Genomic DNA, 27,972 nt, shown 5'->3' with positions numbered 1-27,972 from the left:
AAGAAAAAAAGACATTGTCAATTTTTACATTAGAAAATTTTATAAACTTTAATTTTTACAAATATCTACAGACATTGCAATGTTTTTCATAAATAAGTGAAACTTTTTCAAAAGAAAACTATTTTAAACATTGGAAAACAACTGATACTTTATAGCATTATAATGCAAAGTTATAACTTTTTTTTTGCTGTGGCATTTCATACCCAGTCACTATTGTTGCTACAGAATAAAACAAGTTTGGAACATATTCATCTTCCTATGAAACATTGGGAGCTGCTTGTATGGAAAGTAACCTGGAACAAGTTGTACATCCTATAGAACCATGACAAGCCCCAAGAATCATCAGAAAAGCCCAGCAAAGGAAACCTACCAAAGGCTAACAGACATAACATGAAACATTTTATTGTTTTTTTTCCCCCATTCATTTTGGAGTTATCCTGACATGGGAGCTGATACCATTCCACATTCTAATTGCTTAAGAGGGATTAAAAGCCTTTACACCATGACTATCCTTTATAAAATCCATTTAATAATTTATAAAGAGGTGAGGGCATTTAAATTTAGGGGTGAGGGAGTAGAAATTTGGATTTATATCTGTCTAAATGCTATAGCTTTAAACAGCAGAAGTCCCATCATGTCCTAGAATATGACTGATGTTGTGGGCTGGGCGATTAGATTGTTTATTTGAGTCTGAGGAAGTAGTGTTAGCAAGGGACAATAAAGGGGACATTGGCATGGAGGAGCCATCCGGAGGCATAGCTGTGGCAATTTCAGGAAATAAAGAGGTCAGGTTGAAGTTGGGTAAATGAGGTGTGATGCCTGAGGAGTTTGCAATTGGCATTGGTGTTATATCTGTGAGAAGAGGGAAGCTGGCCTGTGCAAAGCCCACAGGTCGAGGAGGAGAAAGAATAGAACCAAAGCGATTGTTCAATTGTGCACTGCCACTCTTGTCAGTGCTTGGACTTGTAAACATCTGATTGGAAAAATACTGTAAAGGAATCTCGCTCGGAAGGCTGGGATGAGCTGCAGGGGAATATGATGGGTAAAATGATGGTAGAGTGTTCTGAGGTTCCACAGGAAGGAGGGCTGGGGTGCGAGAGGCACTGGGCTGTGTGACTGGTGGAATGAAAGATGCATTGGAATTAATGGGAGGTGGTGGGTTCATTCCTCCTTCAGCTATTAAGGGAAAGCCAAAATTCTGGGTGAGATGCTGGTCTGACACCAAACTGTTGTCAGTGCTGACCTGTGCACCTTCTGGCATAAAACGCACAATGCTACTTCGCCTAGCTTCATTTCCTGTTTGTGTACGGCCAAGGAGCACTCCTCCACTTGATGGAAGAGGCAGGGAGCTTTCTGGTTCAAAAGGATTACCAGACCTCAAGTTCCCAGACCGAGGTCGGTCTCCAGGACGGATCTTTGTGCTTTGTGGATCTGGTCCAATATGGTGGGGGCGCTGATTAACTGCTGAGAGTGATCTTGTTGAGCCTTGTGTGCGTCCTGTGTCTGAACTGCTGTGTGGTGTCGGAGGATGGGGTGGACCTGCTCTCACAGGTGGACCATGCAAATTTCCACTGACCTGAGAAATATGGCCTTTGTTACTGTCCCCTAGACGAATGTTAGCAGCTTTCTGTACAGGGTGCAAATTAGGACTAGAAGATTTAGCTTGAAGTTCTCCAGCAGAGGTCCCAGGAACACAGTTGTACTCTATACTCCCTGAGGTACAGCCCTGTACTACTCTTTGGTGCACATTTTGCTCAGGAATATGTGGTGCCAAAAGACTTTGCATGAAGCTCTGGTGACAACCCTCTTGTTCTCTCGTCAATCCTGCACCAATGTGAACACCTTGAGCAGCAGGATGTGGACCTGAATATGTCCCACGTGTACGCCCATCGCCTACTGGTCCAGTACCCATTCTGAATCCTGCTTGTGACTGAGGACCTCTATGGATTTGGGATACAGACTTGCTGGACATGTCACCACTGTGAGACACTTGCACTTCAAAGTTACTGAGTTGATGCCCACTAACCAGAGCCTTGAAAGGCCCACACTCTGGTATTCTCTGTGTGTCTGTGGTATTGGCATGCTCTGGTGGGAGCCTACTCTGAGAATTATGAGCAATATTTCCTTTGCCACATGATGAGTCTACATAGCCTCGTAATTCTGACTGGTCCTGTGCATTGTTTCGAGGTGCTTGCAGATGCACTCCCATACGTTGTTCACCAGTCGCAGTAGCAGGAGTCTTCCCTATAAGAGCCTCTGCTGAATAACTAGAGAGACGGTGGCGCTCCTGACGTGATGGAGTGCAAGCAAGATCTGAGGAACGAGAAACAGAATTGCTAGGCTGGGATGTCAGCTGCTGTTCCAATGAGCGAGACCCCATTAGTCTTTGCATAGCTCCATGATCCTGACCAGGTGGACGCTCTGGCTGACCCAAGTGATTATTTTGATGTGCCCTCTGACCTGACTGTTGGGCCTCACAATTTTTATCCTGTCGAGCCCCAAAGTGCTGTTGTTGCTGAATCTGCTGCTGAAGATGCTGATGACGCGAGTGTGAATTCTGTGGTGCCATTTGTTGCTGCTGTTGGTGTGACTGCTGCTGCTGCTGAATCTGTTGTGCTTTTTGTTGCTGTGATTGCTGCTGCTGTTGATGGTGCTGCTGTTGTTGTTGCTGCTGATGCTGTTGGGATTGTTGTTGCTGCTGCTGATGCTGTTGTTGGTGTTGCTGAGGAGGCTGCTGTTGTTGATGTTGCTGCTGCATGCCACTCTTTTCCAAATGATGTTGCTTCTGCAGACCAACCGTTGGTCCTGTCTGCCCACCACGCACAACTCTCTTTTTGTGCACATGCTGATCTTGCAGCAGGTTCCTCTGATGAATACTGTGGATCTGAGATTCTGGCTGTGTCAGATGATGCTGAAGCTGGTAAAGGTGCCTTTGTTCCTGCTGTTGCTGGTGTTTGAGGTAGGAGTGTCCACCTAAGTTCTGCCCAGACTGTGGAGAGCTATGCTGTGCATGCACTTGCTGCAGGTGCAACACACTTCGCTGAGTTTGTTCATGTGTTGGCACCTGGGTAGAGCAGTGTCCTTCAGTAGGGCGGAGCACAGTGCTCATGAAAGTATTACCAGAAAACAGAGCCCCAACTCCATCAGAGTGATTCCTTGTCATGACTGAAGAAGTACTTGAGGGCATATGACAAACCATCATCTGGACATGATCTGTAGCCTTCATCTCTACTCTTGCAACATTCCCTGCTGGGCATGGCTTTGAACGCTTATTTGGAAGAATAAGGTCATCTTGGGCAGACCTTTTTGGCATATTCTTCTGATGACGTTCAACCATTCCAACATTGACTTGTGATCGCATCAGAGCATTTTTCAAAGGCGCATATTCATTGGGTTGAGAAGGGTCAGAACAGGTTGGGGGAACTTGAGAGGAAGACTGAGAAACCATACTGGAAGCTCCCCCAGATGATGGAGCAGAGACCTGGTGTGCAAGATTAGGTAATCCTGGATAAGGTTGGCTGGAGCTTGGTGTGATGAGGTTATTAACATTAAGGCTAGTGACAGTAGTAGGCTGAGACTGTGAGTAAGCTATGGTCTGTGGAAGTCTGATACCGACAGTGCCACTGGCCAAAGGCTCAACTGGAGGTCCTCGACCAGAGACCTGAGATGAATTTTTTGACATGGGTAAATCCACCTGCTTTGTAGGTTTAACCTGCTGTCCCGTCATGCTCTCCTTGTTAGAAGGGATTGGGTGTATTTTTGGAAAGTCCCACCCTGTTGCAGCAGTGTTTGGGTTGTCAACACTGCAACCAGCAGCAGCCCTCTTACCTGGGCTGTCCTGTTCAAATATAGCCCTGGCAGCCATTGCTAACATTTCTGCCTGCTCAGAAGTGAAAGTGAATGCACCAAATGTATTTGGAGAAGCACTGATGCTGTGGCCTGCTGGGAGCAATGATGCAACAGAAAAGCCTCTGCCACCTGAACCTCCTGCCAGAGGTGAATCAGCATGTCTACTGGTTCCCAGTGAAGGCTCAAATGAATCATTGTCCAATGTACATTCCTGCTGTGGAGGAACTGTGTCTTTTTGAGCAAAGGGACCTACTTCTGTCACATGTTTCTCTGTGGCACAAACAGATTGTCCATCCTTGCCAGGTTTTGTGTTCATATTTGATTCAGTCAGCTTGAAATCCGTACAAGTTTCATGGTTAGTGGCTGCCATGGATATATTCATTGCAGATGTTCGTTTAAGGGATTTGAAATGGTCTGAAGCCTCTGGAAGCTGAACAGGTGGAGTTGACATAGAGGTGTCTGAGCTAGGAGTTGAAGTTGAGGATATACTAAATGATGTCTGAATTTTAGAAGAGGAAGTAAACTCTTCCCTTCTAGCAAACTTGCCTTGAATTTGTGAAATACTATGTTCTGGCATGATAGAAACTCTTGGTCCACTCTCTATAGAATCAGCACTAATGCCTAACTGTCTACTCGGTGTGCATATGCCACTTGATACTGGGGGTTGGCAAAGTGCAGAATTAATGGATTTAACTATTGAACTGTTTTGAGAAGAGCTTACTGCGGTCATTGGAATGGAACTCTCTGGTAAACTAGATCTTGAATCTATTGACCTGCCATCATTACTGGAGCAAACATTACTGGCAGTCAACTCATTCTGACTGGCAGTTTCGCTACAAAATGACACGCTGCATGAGGAATTAACATTAACTTCTGATGTGGTAACTGACAAAGATGCAACAGTGTCCATAGTGCTACATTTTGAAGAGAGAACAACACTATCAGCTGAACAATTAAGCTGGGGCCCAATATCTGGAGTGTATATGCCTTTACTTAAGCGGTCACAATTTGAAGAAATAACTACACTACCCTGAGTAGAACTTACTGATGAACTGACACTGCTAACTGTTACATTGTTATGCAAGGGGACAACACTGACAGATTTTGCTTTAGTCTTTGAGATTTGTCCACCAGCTAAGGCGGGCTTGACAATAGATTCACTGCCATACACCAAAGATGAGGCAGAACTCTCTGCTGATTTTTCACTGAAGGAACTGTTACTAATGACTGCAGAACTACTGGATGTAGAATTGACACTAGTGAGGGTTGGTGCACTCTGAGTATTTACAGAATTCAATATATTAACACCTGTTGCTACAGTGTATAACTCGGAACATGCATCATTTGAAACAGACGCTTTACTTTTTGCAGCATTTCTGTGCAAACTTTGTCCAAATTTTGGTTCTTTTCGCTTAACCATTCTGGTTCTTCTTACTGAGTTTTGTCTGTTTTGGTTTCCAGAAGTCACACTACCTTTCTTTGGCAGGATTTTAACTGCACTGCCTGCAGCACTTGATGGTACAGGAACAGAGGGGGAAAGAACAGTTTTACAAGTGCTGAAATCTGAACCACAGATTGGAGGTTGCACAGTAGTGTATGACGGTGGAGTAATCGTGTATATTTGTACATTGCTTTGACTTGTGATCTTTGAAATGTTCTGACTAAGACTAGTTAGAGCACCTAAACAATTCATGGCAACATTAGAGGTGGGTTCCTCAAAGCTTGGCTGAAGGATTTGAGTCACACTTTGACCAGATTGCTGAGAGTTCCCCTTATCTTGTGACTTTACTGACTGCAAAACATAAACTTGTCCATTCACAGTGATAGTCTGAGGAGCTTGTGCTTGCAATTGTGTTGAGGGGCGTGGAAGAATGTGTACCAGCTGTTTTGTCCCAGATGCCTGCATGTTAGTTGTACAGGTAGGGTGTGAAGTGGTCATTTGACTGGATAAAGTCGATGTTGTAGTTGAAACAATGGCAGTGTGATGGCTCTGTGATGCAGGTGTTAAAGCAGGTGCTTGAATTATGACAATGTGCTGGCATGGAGTCTGACTAGGCATATCCTCTCTGTGAACCTGTGGTGCTGGACATGAACTTCCCTGTTGTAGAATAACAACATGCGCATTATTTTGAGGAGAGGTAACAGCAACTGGTGTTTCGTCTGAATTCACCTGTAATACCTGCATTGTCTGTAACACTGGCAGTGTAGCAGCTTGAGGCTGAGGCACGAGGGCAGGTTGAGTTGGTGGATTTATGATTGGCTGAGCTTGAGGCACCATACTGAGATGCAGTTGAGGCACAACGGCAGACTGGGCCTGGGGCACTACTGTAGGTTGCAAATGAGGCTGAGATGGCATAGCAGCTTGAAGCCGAGGTTTAGGTTGTATGGAGGGGTTAGAGTTGGGAATAAGAGCAGAGTTAATTTGAGATTTTGGTAATAGTGCTGGCTGTGCCTGAACAGCAGATTGTGGATGGGTCAAATAGGCTGGCTGCGGTTCAGATGGCTGATGAACAACAACAGCTTGGGACACAATGGCTGGCACTGCTAAAAGTGAAGACTGTTGAGACACTGCTGTTTGAGGGTGTGGAACAACTGCTGAATATAGCTGAGGGGGTCTTGGCACAGATGGCTGAATAGGAATATGTGTTGATACTTGCAGTTGCAGAGGAACCTGTGTTTGTAATTGGAGAGAAGCAGGCTCCTCTAGGTGTTTTGTCCCCACTGAGCATACAGAGAGGTGCTGTGGATTCTGTGAAATGCTGGCACCATCTGTGACCAATGCCTGGGAGACAGGTTGCACTGTATTTCCGGCCAGCTGTAGTGTTGTCCATGTAGTCTGAGTGCTGCTAGTTGCACTGGTTCTAAGAAGAGTAGAGTTTGTTGGCAATATGGGGCAAACAGATGTGATTTCAGAATTTTGTGAGAGCACAGTGGTTGCAGTAGCAGGGACCACTGAGTTATTGATCACAACTTGAGGCAGAGAGGTTAGGCTTAGCATAGGCTGAAGTGTGAGAGGCATGGCTGGACTGGTTGCAGTAGTGAGTCTGGGAGTTGGGTTATCTGGTTGACGTTGTGGAGGGAGTGATGTGTTGACCGCAGGCTGGGGACATGAACCTTGAAAAGTAAGATAATCCATAGGAGGGTTCAATCTTGGAGTAGTCTGTTCCAGAGGAGAATATTGTTCCACCACTGTAAGACATGGCTTGGACACAGCAGGGATAAAAGTTGCTACAGGTATGTGGGAAGATGCAGAAGAGGCTATAACTTTGCTTACTGGTGCTGAATTTGTAATACCAAGAGTCTGGCCTGTGCTCAATGCAGAATCGCATGATGGTTGGACTGTTACAGCATTTGCTGGTTGTTTATCAAGGTGAGAAACTGGACTTGGTGGAATGGAAACTTTGCTTGTGGGACAGGAAGTGTTCTCATTGGAGTACACAATTATTCCCTTTGACATCAAATGAGTTGGAGTTACTTTGGCTACTTTTGCACAGCGCTGCTTCCCTTTCCAGTGTATAGTGGGGTCATTCAAGAAATTAATGCCATTAGCTTTGAGGAGCTCAATGTATTGAGCACTTTCCTTGCGCAGGTCCTCTAGCTGGCGCCGTAATTGCTCTATCTCCTCTGCTGCAAAGACACAGTTACCATAGACTTACTTCAGAATGGATTACTGCACATAAGCTTACAAAAAATGCATGTCAGGGATTTCATTCAATACTTATTCTATTCAGACAATATGCCCAATAGGAATACATCAACTGAAAGGAATAGTTTACCCAAAATTTCTGTCATAATTTACTCACCCGCATGTCATTTCAAACCTGTATGACTTTGTTTCTTTTGCGGAACACAAAAGGAGATCTTTTAATGTATGTCCCAGTCTGTCTTTTCAATACAATGACAGTTGAAAGTGCTACTTTAAAGCTTCAAAAAAGGACCCAAATGTATCATAGAAGTAGTCCATTAAACTTGTTTGTCTTCTGAAGACATAATAATATAATAAGATAATACGTAAGAGAAACAACCCAAAATACGGCGACATGCAATTAAAGGTATCTTTTCCATGTTAATCAGAGTTTCTATTATTACAAGGCATTCTATCTTTGAATTGGTTTCTATTTCTGCGATGCAGCTCCATCCGCAAATGAACTCTCATGGGTCTAAAATCCTTCTCATAACTAGGGTTGGGAACTGAGAACTGGTTCTTGTTCAGAACCGGTTCCATTGTTTAAAAAATACCAGAATCGTATGATCTTCATGACTTTCGGTTCCGTTAACAGATCTCCGGCGTCCAACTCGAAATGAAATAAGAACTGTTGAAGTCTCACAAGCCTGAAGTACAAAATTAAGCTACATGACACAGTCTAAACTGTCTCAGGAACTGTTAATGTTTTTTTTTAATGATGACCTGTGTCTCTGTTAAATCAAGCAATGCAGTTAGTGACTGATTGTTCATATGACAAAGTATAATTAAAGATAAACAAGTTTTGTTGTAATAAGTGGAATTTTATAAAATAATAAATGAATTAATGAAATATGTCATCACATTTCTTATTGGTTTAGATTTATTTAAAATATAGTTAGGCTCAATTATTGGGTTGTATTTATATCTCTAAAAAGTTTGCAAACACACCTTTTACAAGAACTGTATTAAATTGCAATAAGAATTTCATTCCTCATTTCCAAATAATTCTTTAAAAAAATGTACTAAAAGAATGACTGGAATCGTTACTGGAACCGTTGAGGAACTGGAATCGTTAAGAGGAATCGGAACCGGAATCGTAAAAACCTTACGATTCCCAACCATACTCATAATAGTATATTAAAGCCGGCATCTTACTAGCCAGTTCAGAACAACTTAATTTTGGCCAAGGGTGTTACACCTACCGACTGTTGTGCTAAGGTCTCACTCTTTTTAGTCAGAGGTCTGTCACACACATTTACACTGATTCAGAATGGAGGACTGCCTCTGAATTTCTCTCTGATACTCTGCCACGTGTAGATCGGTGAAATAACAACAGGAGTACAGAGTGAACAATGGTAATAGACTGAATTAGGATGCGATTCTTAGAGTATCTTTACCCTGCGTATGTGTGTGATTATGTTTTTATCCCCTCAGGGCCTGTCGTAGAAAGCATATGTCCATGCACATCTTCATTAAGAAAACAATTTATGTTTAGTAAAGATTTACGTTCATCCTGTGTGGACAGACAAATTGCTTGTTGCTGGAATCTTGTCGTGTCTGGTTAGGACATGGTGTAAGTCATTTTTCAGTTACCGTATTTTCCGGAAATAAAGTCGCACCTAACTATAAGTCGCACCGGGTCAAAATCACGTTGTTGAGAGAAAAAAATCCCCCACAAATAAGTCACATCTCTGTATAGGTCGCACTGACAGAGGTTGCATGCGGCAAGCACTAGACCCGGGAGCAGCCGCCCGACTTCCCTTCATTGGTTCAGATGTCAAATGCACTCACTGAATATTACAGTACCTCAGAATCTACACATCGTATCACACAGTTTTTGGGCTTGTATTAAACGGAAGAATTTGCTTTAAGTAATCGTGTGTAACAGTTTCTCATATTCTGTTTATGCTTCATGAAAGAAACATGACAAGTAAGCCACATTGGTTTATAACACCTGTAACATGCTGTGCACAAATAAACAGCTTTTAGTCCGAGTAAAACAACATGCCTGTTGTATTCTATTCATTCACTAACGTTAGCGACTACGGATATTTCTGATATTTGCAACCCTCTTTACTATGCATTAATTATCCGGTTCACTGACTGAATGTTTTTACTACGAGCGTGATGAAACATCATTTTGTGGGCATTTGAGGAGTTGTGTTTGACAGCGGTTTAGAGTTTGTTAGAAAAATAATGTTACGATGGACAAAATATTTAAACTGGTTGCACAAAGTACTTTGTAAAGGCAAAATATTCTGAATCTGCAACTTTAAAATGCTTCTATAGTCTCTACGACTGATGTTTTCATCTGTTTTGGTGCGTGTGTGTTTGACCAGCTGACATCAGTTACGTATACATTTTGAACATGGGTCAGTCCATCTAAAGTGGTCCAATAATTGTAAAGTTGATTGCCTGGCCATTTTTAATTTTCCTAATTTGTTTTGATTACCTCTATGTATTGGTATTGCAAAATTATTGTACTTGGTTTAACCAAGGCGGCCATCTTTGTGTCATGGCACACAACAAATTTTGATTATACAGATGTTTACAGAAACTAGGGGTGGGTAAAAATATAGTTTTCCAGATGCATCGCGATTGTCATTTGAATGACCTTTCACTCAATGCGCAACCCTCCACTACAATGAGAGGAAATCACTCGCATTTGCAACCACATTTCACACAATGCGACTAAAATGAATATATCTGATAAATATTTACATTTCACTCACCAGTAATTGTGTAGTTTAGTCGTAAAGTGCTCAGCAGTGAGATCCTTTCACAGCGTGTTGAGAGTAAAAGTTGTTCCATGTAATGTGTGTCCAAGACGAGATCCACGCAAACCATTTGTCATTAAATACTGTCTCTTTTAATACCCTTTCTGTTCTTTACAGTCAGTTGTTGATCAAAAACAACTACAAAAAACATTTAATTTTAATCGCACAGATTAGGTAAAGCCATTCAAGTCCTCTCTAGTTAACGTGTGCTCATTTGAAGGCACTGTTTACAGAAATGCCATTTTTTGTTAGAGATAGTACCGGTTAAGCACGTGTTCAACAAATCAATGTAAATAGTACAAATTATGCATTTTGACAATAAATATGTGACAAAGATATTATATTTCATATATTATTTTATTTACTGATTAAGTACATTTATTTGTATTTATATATAGCCAAAATGTGACCAAAATGATGAAAAAGTAATAAAATATAATTAGTAAAATTTATATTTTCCTAATGAACCTAGCAAAAAGGTCCCCTTTATAATTAACAGCATTAGCTGGGAAAGAGTTTCTTTTATATGTAAGCCAAAGGGACATTACAACTGAAATAAACCCATATGAATCGATATTGAATCAAAATCGAATCGAGAGCTTGTGAATCGGAACCGAATTTAACCGGGAAATCTGTATCAATACCCAGCCCTAATGGAAACCTCAATATCTCAGCTCAGGATGGTCCTAGCTCCTTGGAACAAAAACTGATCTCGAGAGCTGATCTAGTGCACATACAAGGTACATGTACATAAAATATATAAACATTTTGCACATTATTGTTCCTTAGAATTAGAACGTAGGTCCTTATGATCAAGATCACTGAAAGTTCCACTTTTAGGGTCAATTTATGATGACAAGGGTTCAAGTCTCAGTCCAAAAATGTTTTAAGGGGTACCTAGGTAAATATAGTGTGTATGCAGGGAGATGGGGGTGAGAAAGTACAATTTAAAATTTCCCTCTCTTTCGGGTTGATAATGTCTGGTGGGGGACCAGATAGGAATCTGAAAATTTCACAGATATAAGTCCTCTATAGTGGCATTCTGCTGTAAAAATGTTGAGTTTGAGATTCTGCTGGTTACAGAGCTAGTGCTGGTAGAAATATGGGGAAAAGCCTACTTAATTCATGCATTTTGAGAAATGAACAGATGTGTTGTTTCAAGCATATGGCTGAACCCAAAATTATGTATTAATAAGTCCCCTTTCTGCTGGACAGAGCGGATTGTGAGGGAGGTTATTACACTCGGTGACCTATATGAGAGTGGAGTGTTGAGATCCTTTGAAAATATGGTGAATAAACATTTTTGGGATTCCCAGGTCTCAATTCTTTAGGTATTTACAGCTGTGCCACCTGCTCTGTACTATTTTTGGGAGTAGCATACACCCCCCTAAAGTGGCTGATACTCTGGGAGTGGTGATTACTGCTTTTGGAAAAGGTCATGAGGCATCAGGTCATGAGGCATCAGTGTATTACTCCCTGCTAATTCAGAGTCTGGGGGACGGAGCTTCAACTTCTCTCAAGAGATTATGGAAGAAAGATTTAAACTTGGTATTGGAGGAGGGAGTGTGGGCTAGGATTCTAAAAAACGTCAAGTCTACATCTAGAGATGCAATGGTGCGCCTTATGCAATTTAAGATTTTACATCAATTCTATTGGACCCCCTCTAAATTGTATAGGCTTGGTCTTAAAGACACACCCACCTGCAGGCGATGCCAATCAGAAGATGGGGATACAACCCAACCCATACTTTATGTATGATGTATTGGGCACTCAAATTTCATTTTTACCCACACTCCGAATTTTAGGCGATGGGGCGATCATTAATATAGGGGATAAATTCATAAAAAATTGGGTCCTAGCCAGTGTTATGATCGGCAGACAGGTCATTCTTAGGGGATGGAAGTCGGCTGGAGCGCCTTCATTTCAAAAGTGGTACACAGAGATGGGCAGGGTATCGGCATTTGAAGAAATGTCATATAGAAGGCTAGGCAACCTGGATTTATTTAATAAAAAATGGGGCAGCTATTTAGCCTTTTTAGAAGGCTCTCGAGGAGGGGCAGTGGAGAGAGTTTTGTAGTTTTAAATGTGTGTGATTATTTTAAAATATATTATATATATATATATTATATATATATATATTATATATATATATATATATATATATATATATATATATATATTTTATACTCAGGCTTTGACCACAGGGATATTTGTTGAGGGTCAGGGTGGGGTTGGTGATTGGGAGGGGGAAAGGGAAAGGGAATAATGGGGGTCAAAAGTTGATTCTGTGTATATATGTTTTGCTTTTCTGTTTCATTTGTAAGAATCAATAAAAAGTGTTAATCAGAATTTTTTTTTAAATGTGTAAAGAATGAAGTTATGTACAGAGTATAAAAAGCATCTATACATTTAAACCAAAGGAAATCAAATAAATGTACATATGTACAAATGTACACACAAATGATCAGATGTAATATAATCATTACAAATAATAAAAATGAACAGTATTCACTGACAAAAATGCGTGTGACGGGGTTGGAGGAACAACTAAGTGGGAAACAGCAAAAGCCAGTTTGCAGAGGACAACAGAGGGTCAAATCCTCACCCCTGAATATATGTTCCTCTTTTGCAACGAGAAGATTAAGGGGGTTACATACATCTATATCAAAAGCAAGGAAGTAACTGAACTTCATGAACTGAAACTCAAGGACAGGTTCGATAAGTGTGAGAGAATTCCGGGTACAAGAAAAAAATCATAGTTTTGAGGCAGTATCCATCAGGTGGTTCTTTACATCTGCATCGCAAGAGTTCGAAGATGCAGTGATGAAATCTGTCCCCCTGATCCTACGGAATAATGACAAGTGTTGCTTGTGTCTATGATGACCACTGGTGGTTAGGCTTGGTTGAGGACATCAGCAAGGAAAATTGTGATGTTTTTGTAAAATCCTTCCACCCACCTGGACCAAGAACATCATTCAAGATATCTACTGAGGACAAAGCATGGATTCCCATGAACAATGTTCTCAGAAAACTGATACCTGCCGAGTTGACTACTGCCACCGGACACTCCCACAACATTTCCGAGAGACTGAGTAAGGAAATCTTACAGCTTCTAATAAGACATGTAGCTTGAAATTGTGGAGTCAATCATAAACATCACTACTGTAAAATGCTGTTCATTTTTATTATCTGTAATGCTTATATTACATCTGTTCATTTCTCAAAATGCATTAAGTAGGGTTTTCCCCAGATTTCTACTAGCCATAGCTCTGTAACCAATGAATCTCAAACTCTTTACAGCAGAATGCTAATATAGAGGACTTATTTCTGTGAAAATGTCTGGTTCCTATGGTCCCCCACCAGAGATAATCAACCCAAAAGTGAGGGAAATGTAAAAAAATTGCACTCTCACCCCCATAAAAATAAATAAATAAGAGAAGTCTCAAACCTGAAATGTTTTGCTGCACACTATACTTACCTAGCACTTGTAGGTTGTCAGGAATGGTAACAGAATAGCAATGGCACGGTCTGAAAGATTTGGGTATTGCTGTGCTACCCGCAACCAGAATGTGTCAGGGGCAACTCGGCAACGTCAATTTTAAGTGTGCGATCTTCCTTCAGTTCCGCAAATTCCTCTTGTTGTCTCAGTGGCAGTTTCTGTGCAGATGCGGAAGAGAGTGAATGGAATGGTGCGCGGACCCAATCGTGGTCTTCTACATTTGCAGAAGGGAAATAGGTGAGGAACCTCTTTTCCAGCGTGTCCAGGTGTTTGCATATGAGATTGCGCAATCCCGTTTTACCCGCGGTGTGCGCCGATGTTAAGGGAAACATTTCAATGGACCCACCGACCACCCTCTCTTGCCAGAGGGCCAGTTTTGACCGAAATCCTTGCAGATTATCTGTTGCAGTCAGAATGGTTTCGTTTTTCCCCTGCATTTTATTGTTCAGCTCATTCAGGTGGCTGAATATGTCAGCGAGATATGCCATCTTTGCCCACCATGAGTCATCTCCAATTAGATTCTTGTGAGGCAGTTTGTGTTCCATTGCAAATGGCAGCTCATATAAATGGGACAGCACTTTACCCTGTGAGAGCCACCTCACCTGTGTGTGCAGTAACAAGGTCTGGTACTCCGCTACCATCTCTGCGCATAGAATGGAAAATAATCGTATTTTCAGGGGACGTGATTTAATGAAGTTCATGACCTTCACACTCCGTGCCAGTACCTCAGTTAATTCAGGTGGCATTGTTATGGCTAAAAAAGCTTTGCGATGCAAGAGGCAGTGAATAGCTTTGATGGCAGGATTCTGTTCCTTCACCTTACTCACAAAGCCTTTGACTTTCCCCGTCATCACAGCTGCCACCTCTGTGCAGAGGCTACCACACATAGCCCAGGTGAGGTTTTTTTTCTGTCAAGTAGGCATCTGTCACACAAAATATCTCATCCCCTGTTGCGTGACTGGGCAGCTTCTCACAGAGGAGGAAATTCTCCAAGATTGAATCCCCATCCACATACCTAACATTTGCAATCAGATGGCAGTATCCACTGATATCAGTTGACTCATCGATCTGCAGGGAAAACCTGCCACTAGTAATACATTTATCACATACAGCCTCCACTATGTCAGCTGACATACACTATATTGCCAAAAGTATTCGCTCACCCATCCAAATAATTGAATTCAGGTGTTCCAATCACTTCCATGGCCACAGGTGTATAAAATGAAGCACCTAGGCATGCAGACTGCTTCTACAAACATTTGTGAAAGAATGGGCCACTCTCAGGAGCTCAGTGAATTCCAGCGTGGTACTGTGATAGGATGCCACCTGTGCAACAAGTCCAGTCGTGAAATTTCCTCGCTACTAAATATTCCACAGTCAACTGTCAGTGGTATTATAACAAAGTGGAAGCGATTGGGAATGACAGCAACTCAGCCACGAAGTGGTAGGCCACGTAAAATGACAGTGCGGGGTCAGCGGATGCTGAGGCGCATAGTGCGCAGAGGTCGACAACTTTCTGCAGAGTCAATCGCTACAGACCTCCAAAGTTCATGTGGCCTTCAGATTAGCTCAAGAACAGTGCGTGGAGAGCTTCATGGAATGGGTTTCCACGGCCGAGCAGCTGCATCCAAGCCATACATCACCAAGTGCAATGCAAAGCGTCGGATGCAGTGGTGTAAAGCACGCCGCCACTGGACTCTAGAGAAGTGGAGACGCGTTCTCTGGAGTGACGAATCACGCTTCTCCATCTGGCAATCTGATGGACGAGTCTGGGTTTGGCGGTTGCCAGGAGAACGGTACTTGTCTGACTGCATTGTGCCAACTGTGAAGTTTGGTGGAGGGGGGATTATGGTGTGGGGTTGTTTTTCAGGAGCTGGGCTTGGCCCCTTGGTTCCAGTGAAAGGAACTCTGAATGCTTCAGCATACCAAGAGATTTTGGACAATTCCATGCTCCCAACTTTGTGGGAACAGTTTGGGGATGGCCCCTTCCTGTTCCAACATGACTGCGCACCAGTGCACAAAGCAAGGTCCATAAAGACATGGATGAGCGAGTTTGGTGTGGAAGAACTTGACTGGCCTGCACAGAGTCTTGACCTCAACCCGATAGAGCACCTTTGGGATGAATTAGAGCGAAGACTGCGAGCCAGGCCTTCTCGTCCAACATCAGTGTCTGACCTCACAAATGCGCTTCTGGAAGAATGGTCAAACATTCCCATAAACACACTCCTAAACCTTGTGGAAAGCCTTCCCAGAAGAGTTCAAGCTGTTATAGCTGCAAAGGGTGGGCCGACGTCATATTAAACCCTATGGATTAAGAATGGGATGTCACTTAAGTTCATATGCGTCTAAAGGCAGATGAGCGAATACTTTTGGCAATATAGTGTATCATCAATTCTGCGTTTGACGGTGGAGTTTGAGAGAGGGATTTTCTCAATCTCTTTGCCTGCATATGGCACCATCATGACACTGACTATTTTCTTGCACGCAGGTTGGATAAGTGTTTCAGCATTGGTGTGTGTTTTTTTTGGTCTTCGCATTGAGCTCAGCTATGAGGTAGCCAGCCTCTTGGGATTTATCTGAAACTCGCATGCAGTCCATCATTCATTGGTTCTGTCTAATATTGACTCCCATCAATCGTATGAAGTACTCAGTGTCTTTCTTTAAAAATGAAGGGTGCTTTGTAGTCAGGTGGCGTTTTAACTTACTGGGTACCATTGAATTGTTTGCCAGCTTCTCTCTACAAATGAGACATTTGAGTTGTGGAGAAGCAGCATCGCCCGTCCACGTAAAGCCGAAGGCGATGTAGCTGTCATGGTATATTCTGTTGAATGTTTTCTATATTTTTTCTTTTGGTTCACTCTCGACTGAAGTTGAAGAGGATGTTTCGGGGTCGCTTCTTTTTCCTGCTGTTAAACTTAAGTAAATATCCATGATGCTGGACTTATTAGCAAAGCCTTGTTAGTTTACTCGCTAGCTGCTACCAATATTGTTTACTTGAAAAGCATGCCATGGGAGTGAGGAGTGAGCGAGAGGAAGTTACAACTTTTTCATTTTAGGCTATTTAGGTAGTTAGATTAGGACTACTTCATTTTCTTTGATTAATTTCATTTTAAAAGTTACATCTGTGGAAAATGTGTATACGTATATAAAATTGTACAATACACATATCATGGAATAATTGAAAAGGGTTATTTAGTTTGTAAGGACAAATTCCACGGCACACCAACCCACTTCCCACGATACACCAGTGTGCTGCGGCACACCGTTTGAGAACCACTGCTCTAGAGATCAGTTTTTGTTCCAAGGAGCTAGGACCATCCTGAGCCGAGATATAGAGGTTTCCATAAACATCTGTTTAACCAAAATTTGTTGTGTGCCATTACACAAAGATGGCCACCGTGGTTAAACAAAGTAAAATAAAATAAAAAAAACTGGTGGTTTTGCAATACCAATACATAGAGGTAATTACTCAAATAAAATTAGGAAAATTAAAAATGGTCAAGCAACCTATATTGGACCACTTGAGATTTGGATTGGATTAGACCATAGAAGTCGCTTTGGACTATAAGTCGTAGGACCTTTCAGAAGATGATATAAAATACAATTTATATTCCGGAAAATACAGGAAATCTTGCATTGCGCTAAAAACAAAAAAGTTCTCGCCCAAGTTCATGCATACGGTTTGTAACGACATAAAGGTAAGTTATGATAATTTCCTTTGATGTGTGAACTATTTTTTTAATGCACCCAGTAAAGTTATGCAGTTACCCACTGTAATGAGATCATGACTCACCTTTGACTTTGTCTCCCCCATTAAGCAGCATTTCATCATTTTGTCGCTTTAGCTCAGTGATGTAACGAAAAGCCTCTTCCAAAATCATATTTTTACTCTATAAGCAGAAGCAAAACATCAACCAGTGAGAACTTTGCTGGAACATTAATAAAACAGCCCCTTTAAAAGTGTGCTTAATTTTATACTTTATTATGTGTGTATTACCTGTTTTAAGGCCTGAGAGCACGGCAAAAGGTCTCCAATCCGATTGATACCAGCATTGATTTTCTCTTTACGGTGCCTTTCCACTGAAGGATGAGGGAAATGGGGAATAAGATATTACAGTAATTAAAATAGGACTTCACGATTATGACAAAATAATCATAATTGTTGATTATTTCCCTTGATATTGTCATTGCGATTAATGTTGATTTATTGAATTTACTTTAATAAACTTCTTTTGTGCTATGTGTATGTATGCCACATTAGACTACACATCTAAAACAAGCTGATAACAGTGTCCCTGAATTACTTTGTTGTTTTATACATCAGTAAATCTCTTTTGTGCTCTATGTATGCCATATACAGTTGAAGTCAGAAGTTTACACACACCTTAGCCAAATACATTTAAACTCAGTTTTTCACACTTCCTGACATTTAATCATAGAAAACATTCCCTGTCTTGGGTCAGTTAGGATCACTACTTTATTTTAAGAATGTGAAATGTCAGAATAATAGTAGAGAGAATGATTTATTTCAGATTTTATTTATTTAATCACATTCCCAGTGGGTCAGATGTTTACATTCACTTTGTTAGTATTTGGTAGCATTGCCTTTAAATTGTTAACTTGGGTCAAACATTTTGGGTAGCCTTCCACAAGCTTCTCACAATAAGTTGCTGGAATTTTGGCCCATTCCTCCAGGATAAATCAAAACTATGTTATATTTTAGCATCTTCAAACTGGCCACCCTTTGCCTAGATTTTGCAGAAATGTACTCTTGGCATTTTCTAAACCAACTTCTTGAGGTATCACCCTGGGATGCTTTTTAAACAGTATTGAAGGAGTTCCCAACTATATGCTGGGCACTTAGTGGCTGCTTTTCTTAATTATTCGGTCCAAGTCATCCATTTCAAAAACTTATTTTTTTAAAATAAAATTTTAGTTTTGTAATTAAATATTGTAAATAAAATGTTGACATAATTATATTTTTGTCTACAAAACTAATTTCAAACAATTAAGCATAAGCATTCAGATCAAGAGAAACTTTTCAGGCAAGTGACCCCAAACTTTTGCATGGTAGTGTAGATATAGGACTTGTTTTACTGTGGATATAGATACTTATCTACCTGTTTCCTCCAGCATCTTCACAAGGTCCTTTGCTGTTGTTCTGGGATTGATTTGCACTTCTTGCAAAAAACTACGTTCATCTCTAGGAGACAGAATGCGTCTCCTTTCTGAGCAGTATGATGGCTGCGTGGTCCCATGGTGTTTATACTTGCGTACTATTGTTTGTACAGATGAACGTGGTACCTTCAGGCATTTGGAAATTGCTCCCAAGGATGAACCAGAATTGTGGAGGTCAACAATTGTTTTTTTTCTGAAGTCTTGGCTTATTTCTTTTGATTTTCCCATGATGTCAAGCAAAAAGGCACTGAGTTTGAAGGTAGACCTTAAAATACATCAACAGGTACACCTTCATTGACTCCAATTAGCCTATCAGAAGCTAAATTAGGCTTGACATCATTTTATGGAATTTTCCAAGCTACTTAAAGACAGAGTTAACTTAGTGTATGTAAACTTCTGACCCACTGTAATAATGATATAGTCAATTAAAAGTTAAACAATCTGTCTGTAAACAATTGTTGGAAAAATTACTCGTGTCATGCACAAAGTAGATGTCCTAAATTACTTGCCAAAACTATAGTTTGCGAAATCTGTGGAGTGGTTAAGAAATGAGGTTTAAGGGGAGGCGCGTGGCACCATGCGAGGTTCGGACGTGTGAACAGGAAGCTCTGCGCATTTTGCTAGTTTTAATACTTTTTGTGTCATAAACCGGTGAGATTCGATACACCCTGATTCTTAACTGTTCTAGGAAGACAATATGTCAAAGAATTCAAAATCCTCTGGCTCTGGATATATTAAAAGACACTTATGCGCTCAAGCTGGAGCATGTCTGGGAAAAGTTGGAAGACCTGGAGAATCGTAACCGGCGAAACAACGTCCGAATTGTTGGAATTCCAGAGGATGAAGAAGGCCGAAATATGGTGAAATTCCTAGACGGGCTCTTCCCGAGTCTGCTTGACATAACAGGCCATAAGCTGGAAATCGAGCGAGCTCATAGAGTTCCGGCTCAGAGATCCGCGGAAGGAGACAGGCTCCGATCATCTGGCCAAATATCTGAGATCATCCAATAAAGATCTTGTGTTATGCGAGGCGAGGAATAAAGAAAGGTTTTCTTGGAAGAACCACAGCATTTTCTGGTTCCCAGACTTTGCGAATTCAACAAGAGAGAAACGTGATCGATTCAAGGAATGCAAGAAACTCTTACATCAACGGAAGGTCGCTTTTGCACTGAGGTTCCCCACCAAATTGAGAATAGACACTAAGGATGGCCGCAAAATATTTACATGCCCACGGCAAGCCATGTCTTTCATAAAGGCAATGACTGAGTAAGTTATTTGTGGTTCTTATGTTGCAGCCTAGTGGGCCTGACTCACTGACCATTCACTTGACTGTCCGAGGAAACCGAGCGCCTTCTTTGTTTCTTTTTGTTCTGGTTCTGCCTAGTGGCTTGAGTTTGTTTTGTGGAATAACACTCCTTTGGGACAGTTTGTGGATGAATCTGCACGTTCTTTGTGCTTATGCCTCCTATTGGCTGGAGTTTGTTTGGTGGAATATTTCTTGCAGGACATTAGGTCACTGGTTGCACTCATGTAACTGCCTCCTATTGGCTGGAGTTTGTTTTATAGATTATCTTCTTTTGTGTAATTCTGTCTCACAAAATTTTGTATAGAAGCACTGGACTTGAGCAATCCAACTGCAAATTTGTCGCGGGGGCTCTCGTAGGCGTACATGGCCTGTTTGAGTTTAGAGGGATGGACGCCAGTTGGCGCTGTCGTGCTCAGGGTTAATGCACACGTTTTTGTTTTTTCTGTTTGTTTGGTTCGGGGGGAGGTACAGGGTTTGATTGTTGCACTAATGTTGGAATGTGGTTGTTATATCTTTATTTTTGACACACAATCTATTTTTTCTACTATGTCAAAATGTCAAATGTTAATATGAGTGGATTGTCTCTCTCCATGTGGAATGTGAATGGGTTGGGGCACCCTATAAAAAGAAGGAAGGTTATTTCTTTTCTTAAACGTAAGAAATATGATATAGTGTTTCTTCAAGAAACGCATCTTTCCCTGCAGGAAGCTGAAAAATTTGGAAGATATGGGGTGGACATGTTTTCTTAAGTGCTGGCTCAAGTAAGAGCAGGGGAGTCATTACATTGATAACACTATGTAACACAATTTTTGTTCCTGGGTAGTAAGTGTTATTTCCTAATTGCTTATGCCTCAAAAGTACAGAAAATGGCTATTATTCCCCACATACTTTGCTTTTGTGACCAGGACTGTGATATTTTGAAATTTACGGGCAAATTTGTGTCTTTTCGTTCACAAAGTCAGAAAAAAACAACAACATATGAATCCAAAATCCTTCTTTATCTGTGGTCCGACGAAGACACCGGCTTTGACCTTTGCCTCAGACAGCTTAGGGAAGAAGTCTTGAAGGTACTTGAAGGCTGCCGACTCCTTATCTAGAGCTCTGACAAATTGTTTCATAAGGCCCAATTTGATGTGCAGTGGTGGCATCAGCACCTTCGGGGGTCCACCAGTGGCTCCCAATTGACGTTGTCCCTCCCCACAGAGAACTCGGTCCGCTGTGGCCAGTCCCGCCTGTGGTAGTGCGCCTTGGTGTCCCTGCTGTCCCAAAGGCAAAGATAGCAGGAAAACTTGGTAAAACCACCTTGGAGACCCATCAGGAATGCCACCATTTTGAAGTCTCCTGTGACCTCCCAGCCATACTCATCATACTTCAAGGCATCCAGCAAGGTCTTGATGCTGTTGTAATCCTCTTTGAGGTGCACCGAGTGAGCCAGGGGAAGAGACGGGTACTGGTTACCATTATGGACCAGCACGGCTTTGAATATTACTTTAGTATAAATACATGTTCATTTGGATTCATATGTTGGTTTTTTTCTAACTTTATGTGAACGAAAAGACACAAATTCACCCGTTTTCTCATTGGAAATAGGTACATTTCAAAATATCACTGTCCTGGTCACAAAAGCAAAGTTTGTGGGGAATAATAGACATTTTCTATACTTTTGAGGCATAAACAATTAGGAAATAACACTTACTACCCAGGAACAAAAAAAAAAAAAATTTGTTACACAGTGTAAGCAAGCATCTACAATTCAAATGTCTCAAACAGATTAAAGATAAATTAGGAAGATTCATTATTGTTTTAGCAGAAATTCAGGGGCAAAGGTTGATTTTGGCTAATATTTACGCACCTAACACTGATGATCAGGGATTTTTTTATAGATCTTGAAGGGATGTTGCAAGCCGCTGACACCCCTCATGATGTAATATTGGGAGGAGTCTTTAATCTTTTGATGGACTCAGTACTTGATCATAGTGAAGCAAAAGTGTGTAAGCCCCCTAGAGCAACATTGACGCTTCTTGAAGATTTTTTTTCGATATCCAAGTCCCTCATTTCATCTTTTGTGGATTGCTCAGTTGGAAACATCTTAGTCTCAGATCACACCCTGGTGAGGTTAGAGGAGTTGCCACATACGGAGGAAAAGAAATTATATAGTTGGCGCTTTAATGTATCCCTTTTGCAAAATCCTGAATTCCAACAAATGTTAAAGGCTGAAATCTTGGGCTTGGGAGGCACTTAAAGCAGTTCTTAGGGGTCGGATCATACAGTATGCCTCATTCATCAAAAAATCCAAAGCATGAAAACTCATGGAGTTGGAAGGATATATTAAAAGTGCCGAAGAAGAGCTGAAGCGCCGAATGTCATCTGATGGCCTCAGAGAATTGACCCGATTGAAATACAGATATAACACTATTTTGTCGCGGAAGATGGAGTTTTGGCTATTCAGAGTAAGACAGTCATACTTTGAGTCGGGAGACAAAGCAGGAAAACTTCTGGCTAGATATATAAAGCAGAGAGAGTCTTTTTCTCCCATTCCCTCGGTGAAATCTGCTGGTGGTGAAATATTTACCTCAGCCATTGATATTAATAATGCTTTTAAAGAGTTCTATCTTGATCTCTATAGCTCCACGTCTTCATCTACTGATGAAGATATTAGAAATTTTGTGGAACCATTAGAACTCCCTAAACTGACGACTGAGCAAAATAATTATCTTGATTCTGAGATAACCTTGGAGGAGCTTGGTGAGATAATTAAGGCCTTGCGGCTTTGCCGCTGAATTTTTTAGATCATATGCTACAGAACTGGCTCCACTTTTGCTAGTTTATATGGAATCATTAAAGAATGGAAAGCTTCCGCCAACCATGACACAAGCCCGGATCAGTCTGATTTTTAAAAAGGACAAAGATCCAAGCGAGTGTAAGAGTTACCATTCAATTTCCCTGATCCAGCTAGATGTAAAAATATTGTCAAAATTGTCGGGAATGTCGGATGGATTAAGTTACTTTATAGACACCCGGTAGCAGTGGTACAAACAAATGGATTAATTTCAGATAATTTTACTCTGGATAGGGGCACCCGGCAAGGTTTCCCTCTTTCCCCATTATTGTTCTGTCTTGCCCTGGAACCATTAGCAGCCGCGATAAGAAAGGAAGATGATTTTCCAGGGGTGGTGGCGGGAGGTATGGTGCATAAGCTTTTGCTTTACACAGATGATATTTCATTATTCGTCTCCAACCCAATTAGATCCATGCCTTGCCTCCACAGGATTATGAAATCCTTTTCTAAGTTCTCAGGATACAGAGTCAATTGGTCTAAATCCAAAGCTTTGACTCTGACACTGTACTGCCCAGTGACAGCTTTTCAGCCGGGTGTCTTCCAGTGGCCCAAACAGGGCATTAAGTATTTGGGCATTTTATTCCCAGCAAATGCGTGTGATTTAGTTAGAGTTAATTTTGACTCCTTAATAAAAAGGTTTGAGCGATGTGGGCAGGTGGGCTTCAATACATTTATCTATGATTGGGAAGGTTAATGTTATTAAAATGAATTGTATTCCAAAATTCAACTACCTGCTACAATCTCTCCCTGTAGATGTCCCCCTCTCGTATTTCAAGCAATCGCATAGCAAAGTCCTTCATTTAGAATTGTAAACGTCCCAGATTACATTTCAACAAGTTACATAGGCCGATTGACAAAGGTGAGCTAGGCCTACCCAAGATTTTGTTTTATTATTATGCATTCGGTTTCAAACATTTGACTCATTGGTTGCTTCCACCTGAGAGAGCCCCTCCCTTGTTTTGTATTGAACAGGAAGTTCTTGCCCCTATTTCGCCACTGCAAAGCCTTTCTATTAAACTACCTGGAGAAGTTAAGTTACACCTGTTATCTCGCAATTTCACGCAGAATGGACAAAAGTGTCCAGTGTTTAATTCGGACATTTATTTAAATGTTGCCTCGAGCATATGGCTGAACCCAAAATTATGGATTAATAAGTCTCCTTTCTGCTGGTCAGAGTGGATTGTGAGGGAGGTTAATACCCTTGGTGACCTATACGAGAGTGGAGTGTTGAGATCCTTTGAAAATATGGTTCAACATTTTCGGATACCCAGATCTCAGTTCTTTAGTTATTTACAGCTGCGCCACCGGCTCTGTTCTATTTTTGGGAGTAGCATACACCCCCCTAAAGTGGAAGATACTCTGGAAGTGGTGATTACTGCTTTTGGAAAAGGTCAGGAGGCAGTGTATAACTCCCTGCTAAATTCAGAGTCTGGGGGACGGAGCTTCAACTTCTCTTATGAGATTATGGGAGAAAGATTTAAACTTGGTATTGGAGGAGGGAGTGTGGGCTAGGATTCTAAAAAAACGGCAAGTCTACAGCTACAGATGCAAGGGTGAATCTTATGCAATTTAAGATTTTACATCAATTCTATTGGACCCCTCTAGATTGTATAGACTTGGTCTCAAAGACACACCCACCTGCTGGTGATGCCAATCAGAAGACGGGGACACAACACATGTTTTTTGGTGGTGTGTTAAGGTCCAAGAATTTTGGTTGAGGGTTCAGAGTTTTATGTGTGATGTACTGGGTACTCAAATTTAATTTTGCCCCAGACTCTGTATTCTAGGCAATGGGACGGTTATTAATATAGGACATGTGTACATAAAGAATTGGGTCCTGGCTGGGGATGTAAGTCAGCTGGAGCGCCCTCGTTTCGGAGTGGTGCACGGAGTTAGGAAGAGTGGCGGCATTTGAGGGGATGATATATAGAAGAATGGGCAACATGGGTTTATTTAATAAAAAATGGGGCAGTTATTTGGATTATTTGGAGGGCTCTTGGGGGGAGACAGTGGAGGGAAATAGACAATGTTAAATGTGTGTGTATTTATTTATTTTTTTTTCTAAATACTTTGTTGATTTATTGTTTATTTATGTGTCATTATTAATTTATTATCAGACCACTGAGGTACGCGTTTGTGTCGGTTGGGGGGGGGGGGGGTGTTCGGAGGGAAGAGTTTTAAGTTCATATAATTTTATTCCGTATTTTCTGTCATGTTTATTTAATCTGTGACTGGAATCAATAAAAATTGTTAATAACAAAAAAAAAAGAGAGAGTTTAATGACTTTAACCTAACTGTATGTAAACTTCTGATTTCAGCTGTATGCCATATTCTTAATTAAGACTACACATCTAAAACAACCTGATAACAGTGTCCCTGCATTACTTTTTTGTTTTATACATCAGTAAATCAACACAAAAGAGTGCCTAAAGAGTGAACTTCACAGTGGACCTCTAAGCAACATTGGACCTCTTAAGAGAAAAATCTAATTCTGAATAAATTCTACACTGAAAACGAGTGACAAACATGCCTGTGATTGGTTGCAATGCTCAACAGCAAGAAAACACATACACTGAAAATGTTGATGCATCAGGGGTAGACTTATTAGATTAATTGCTGTAAATGACACTTTTTACTCTAGTTGTAAAAGTAATCTTGATTATTTGATTAATTTGGCAGCCCTAATTGAAAACACATATAAGATCAATAACAGTACTCACATTATTCTGTACCATAGTACTCTCACCTGCATTATGAATCTCTTTGTTTTTCTTCCGCCTAACATTTTACAAAAAAAGAATTAAACAGTAAATAACTTGGACTCACAAGTAGACATATGAGTAAACATCTGTACACTTCTTTCCTAGCTAATATGTTTGGGTTAAATAAAATAATAATTAGTAGTTGTGACAAATACATTCTTTAAGCAGGAATTGATCAGTACCGTGGCAGTCTTGGGTTATTTGCCTGAGTCTGTACTATCTCCGGCATCCTGGCACACTCTTACAGCCTGTTAATACATCAACAAAATCAGAAAAATGAAACTTATAGTATATACGTATGTGCATATGCTGAGGCTTGGGGATGAACATAGCTTTACCTTCCACCATTAAGTATGCAGTTATCATGTGTGTGAGCTCAGCAATGTTGGAGACCATAGATTTAGGCACTTCTATGCACCATAACAAACTGCAGCAAAGAGAGGGAAAACAAAACATTAAAATACACTACAGTTACCAGTTATGTCTGTGATTTAATGGCAGATTCATGAAATGGAAATTTTGGCCAACATCAGGACTGCCCAGTAGTATCAACAGTAGACAGCCTAAATACGCAGAACTGTGGCAAGTTTTCAAAGATGCTCGGAACAACCTATCTGCCAACAACCTTTAAAGACATAGGCTGGTCACACCAAATATTGATGAAGTATTTTATGTTTACTGCACTTTGTATGAAAGTTAACTGACATTTATTTACCATTTAAAAATTATGCCATTTTAAAAAAACATCAACAAAAAAATACATTTTCATAACCACACACACACACACACACACACAAAAATAAATAAATAAATAATGTTCAAAAGTTTGGAATCACAAAGACATTTTTGTTCTTAAAAAAATTAATTTTGTTCACCAAGGATGCATTAAATTGATCAAAAATACTGCAAAAAGCATTACCAATTTTTAAAATTATTATTATGGTTTGAAATAGCTGTTATATTTTTATTCATTTAAAAATTACATTTTTGCCCATGACTGGAAAGCCTCATTTTCAGCAGTCATTACTCCAGTCTACTAAGAAAAAAAAAAAAAAAACTGTCACCTATTCCATGAGAATCCGTTTTAATGTAAATTAAGAGACGAAAGCTATTCGATGCAATACTGACTTGAAAGACCTCAAACTGGATCTATCCAGATGAGGAAAAGTGGACAGCCCAGATGCACAACAGGAAGACAAGTACATCAGAGTCTGTAGTTTGAGAAACAGGTCCCTCACAGGTCCTGAACTGGCAGCTTCAATTAACAGAACAAGCCAAACACCACTTTCATCAGCAACAGTGAAGAGAAGACTCATAGATGCTGGCCTTTCAGAAAGAGTTTCGAAGAAAAGGTTAGAAAGGGCAAAAGAATGTAAAGACTGGATTGTCAATGGTTATTAATTATGGATGGATTAGTGTAAATCTTGAGCTGTTGTCAAACAAGTGTGTTCATAAGGACCATAAGAAGTGTTCTACAAACAAACTAGATTAAAAAGTTTGTAGACAAACTTTAGGTTGGCTTTAAAAGCCTAGTCTGGAAGTTTAAGATAGATAGACAGATAGATAGATAGATACATAAATGTACTACATGTTAGCAAGCCTTACTTTGACTAGTCACCAGTACTAATATGTTAAACTCAATAACACTTGACTGGCTAGCAGGCTTAGCGTGTTAGCTTTAAACTTAGAATGTAATCTGTTTTGTTCGGAGTCTGAGTTCAGTAGTTAAACTCAACAAAGAGTAAGGGAAACATAGCCAACTGCGCACACACAGTGCAACTCATAGTGGCTGATTTAGCATACTATTATAGTGCAAAGATGGCTTTAGTTGATAACTGACAGAGAGCTAACACGACAGCTAACAACTCTGCTTGGCTTTCGATTATTGGATAACTTATTGTATCACTTTCATCTTTCTCACGACGTGTCAGCAAAATTGTTAATTACGCATGACCTACCGACTGCTTGTCCATCCTCTGGACTGACGATAAACCAGTCAAAACTTTGTTGATCCAAGACAATTTACTCAATCTGTGACCTAGCATACAACTGCCAGTCCCAAAACAATGAGGCGGGAT

At 40.7% G+C, this 27,972-nt stretch overlaps 1 protein-coding gene across 3 annotated transcripts; it reads right to left on the bottom strand.

The window, feature by feature from the left end:
• Window positions 1–28: 28 nt before the first annotated feature.
• On the bottom strand, window positions 29–27,972 carry LOC127434271 (basic helix-loop-helix domain-containing protein USF3). Of its 3 annotated transcripts, XM_051686883.1 has the most exons (8): window positions 27,853–27,972; window positions 27,023–27,220; window positions 26,233–26,321; window positions 26,077–26,142; window positions 25,879–25,910; window positions 17,808–17,890; window positions 17,604–17,700; window positions 29–7,476 (listed from the first exon to the last, which is right to left on the bottom strand). In XM_051686883.1, exons 4-8 carry the CDS (start codon window positions 26,121–26,123, stop codon window positions 614–616), a joined length of 7,122 nt encoding a protein of 2,373 aa, XP_051542843.1. In that variant the 5' UTR covers window positions 26,124–26,142; window positions 26,233–26,321; window positions 27,023–27,220; window positions 27,853–27,972; the 3' UTR covers window positions 29–613. The 3 variants fall into 3 exon arrangements, with proteins under 3 accessions (XP_051542843.1, XP_051542845.1, XP_051542844.1); XM_051686885.1 differs by lacking the exon at window positions 27,023–27,220 and having other exon boundaries at window positions 27,853–27,959; XM_051686884.1 differs by lacking the exons at window positions 27,023–27,220; window positions 27,853–27,972 and having other exon boundaries at window positions 26,233–26,674.

Source organism: Myxocyprinus asiaticus, chromosome 44 (genome assembly GCF_019703515.2).
Source record: "Myxocyprinus asiaticus isolate MX2 ecotype Aquarium Trade chromosome 44, UBuf_Myxa_2, whole genome shotgun sequence".
NCBI classification, from domain to species: Eukaryota; Metazoa; Chordata; class Actinopteri; order Cypriniformes; family Catostomidae; genus Myxocyprinus; species Myxocyprinus asiaticus.
Note: the sequence above shows the minus strand (reverse complement) of the source record. Positions and strands in the feature narration are given on the sequence as shown.

What these genes read in the sequence shown, in the direction of transcription:
- LOC127434271 (XM_051686883.1), bottom strand. Translation starts at nt 26,123, where the DNA reads ATGCCGGAGATAGTACAGACTCAGGCAAATAACCCAAGACTGCCACG. An exon ending in CAAAGAGATTCATAATGCAG is followed by an intron (nt 17,891 to 25,878) that starts GTGAGAGTACTA and finishes CTCATCCTTCAG; the next exon opens with TGGAAAGGCACCGTAAAGAG. An exon ending in TGGGGGAGACAAAGTCAAAG is followed by an intron (nt 7,477 to 17,603) that starts GTGAGTCATGAT and finishes GTGTCTTTGCAG; the next exon opens with CAGAGGAGATAGAGCAATTA.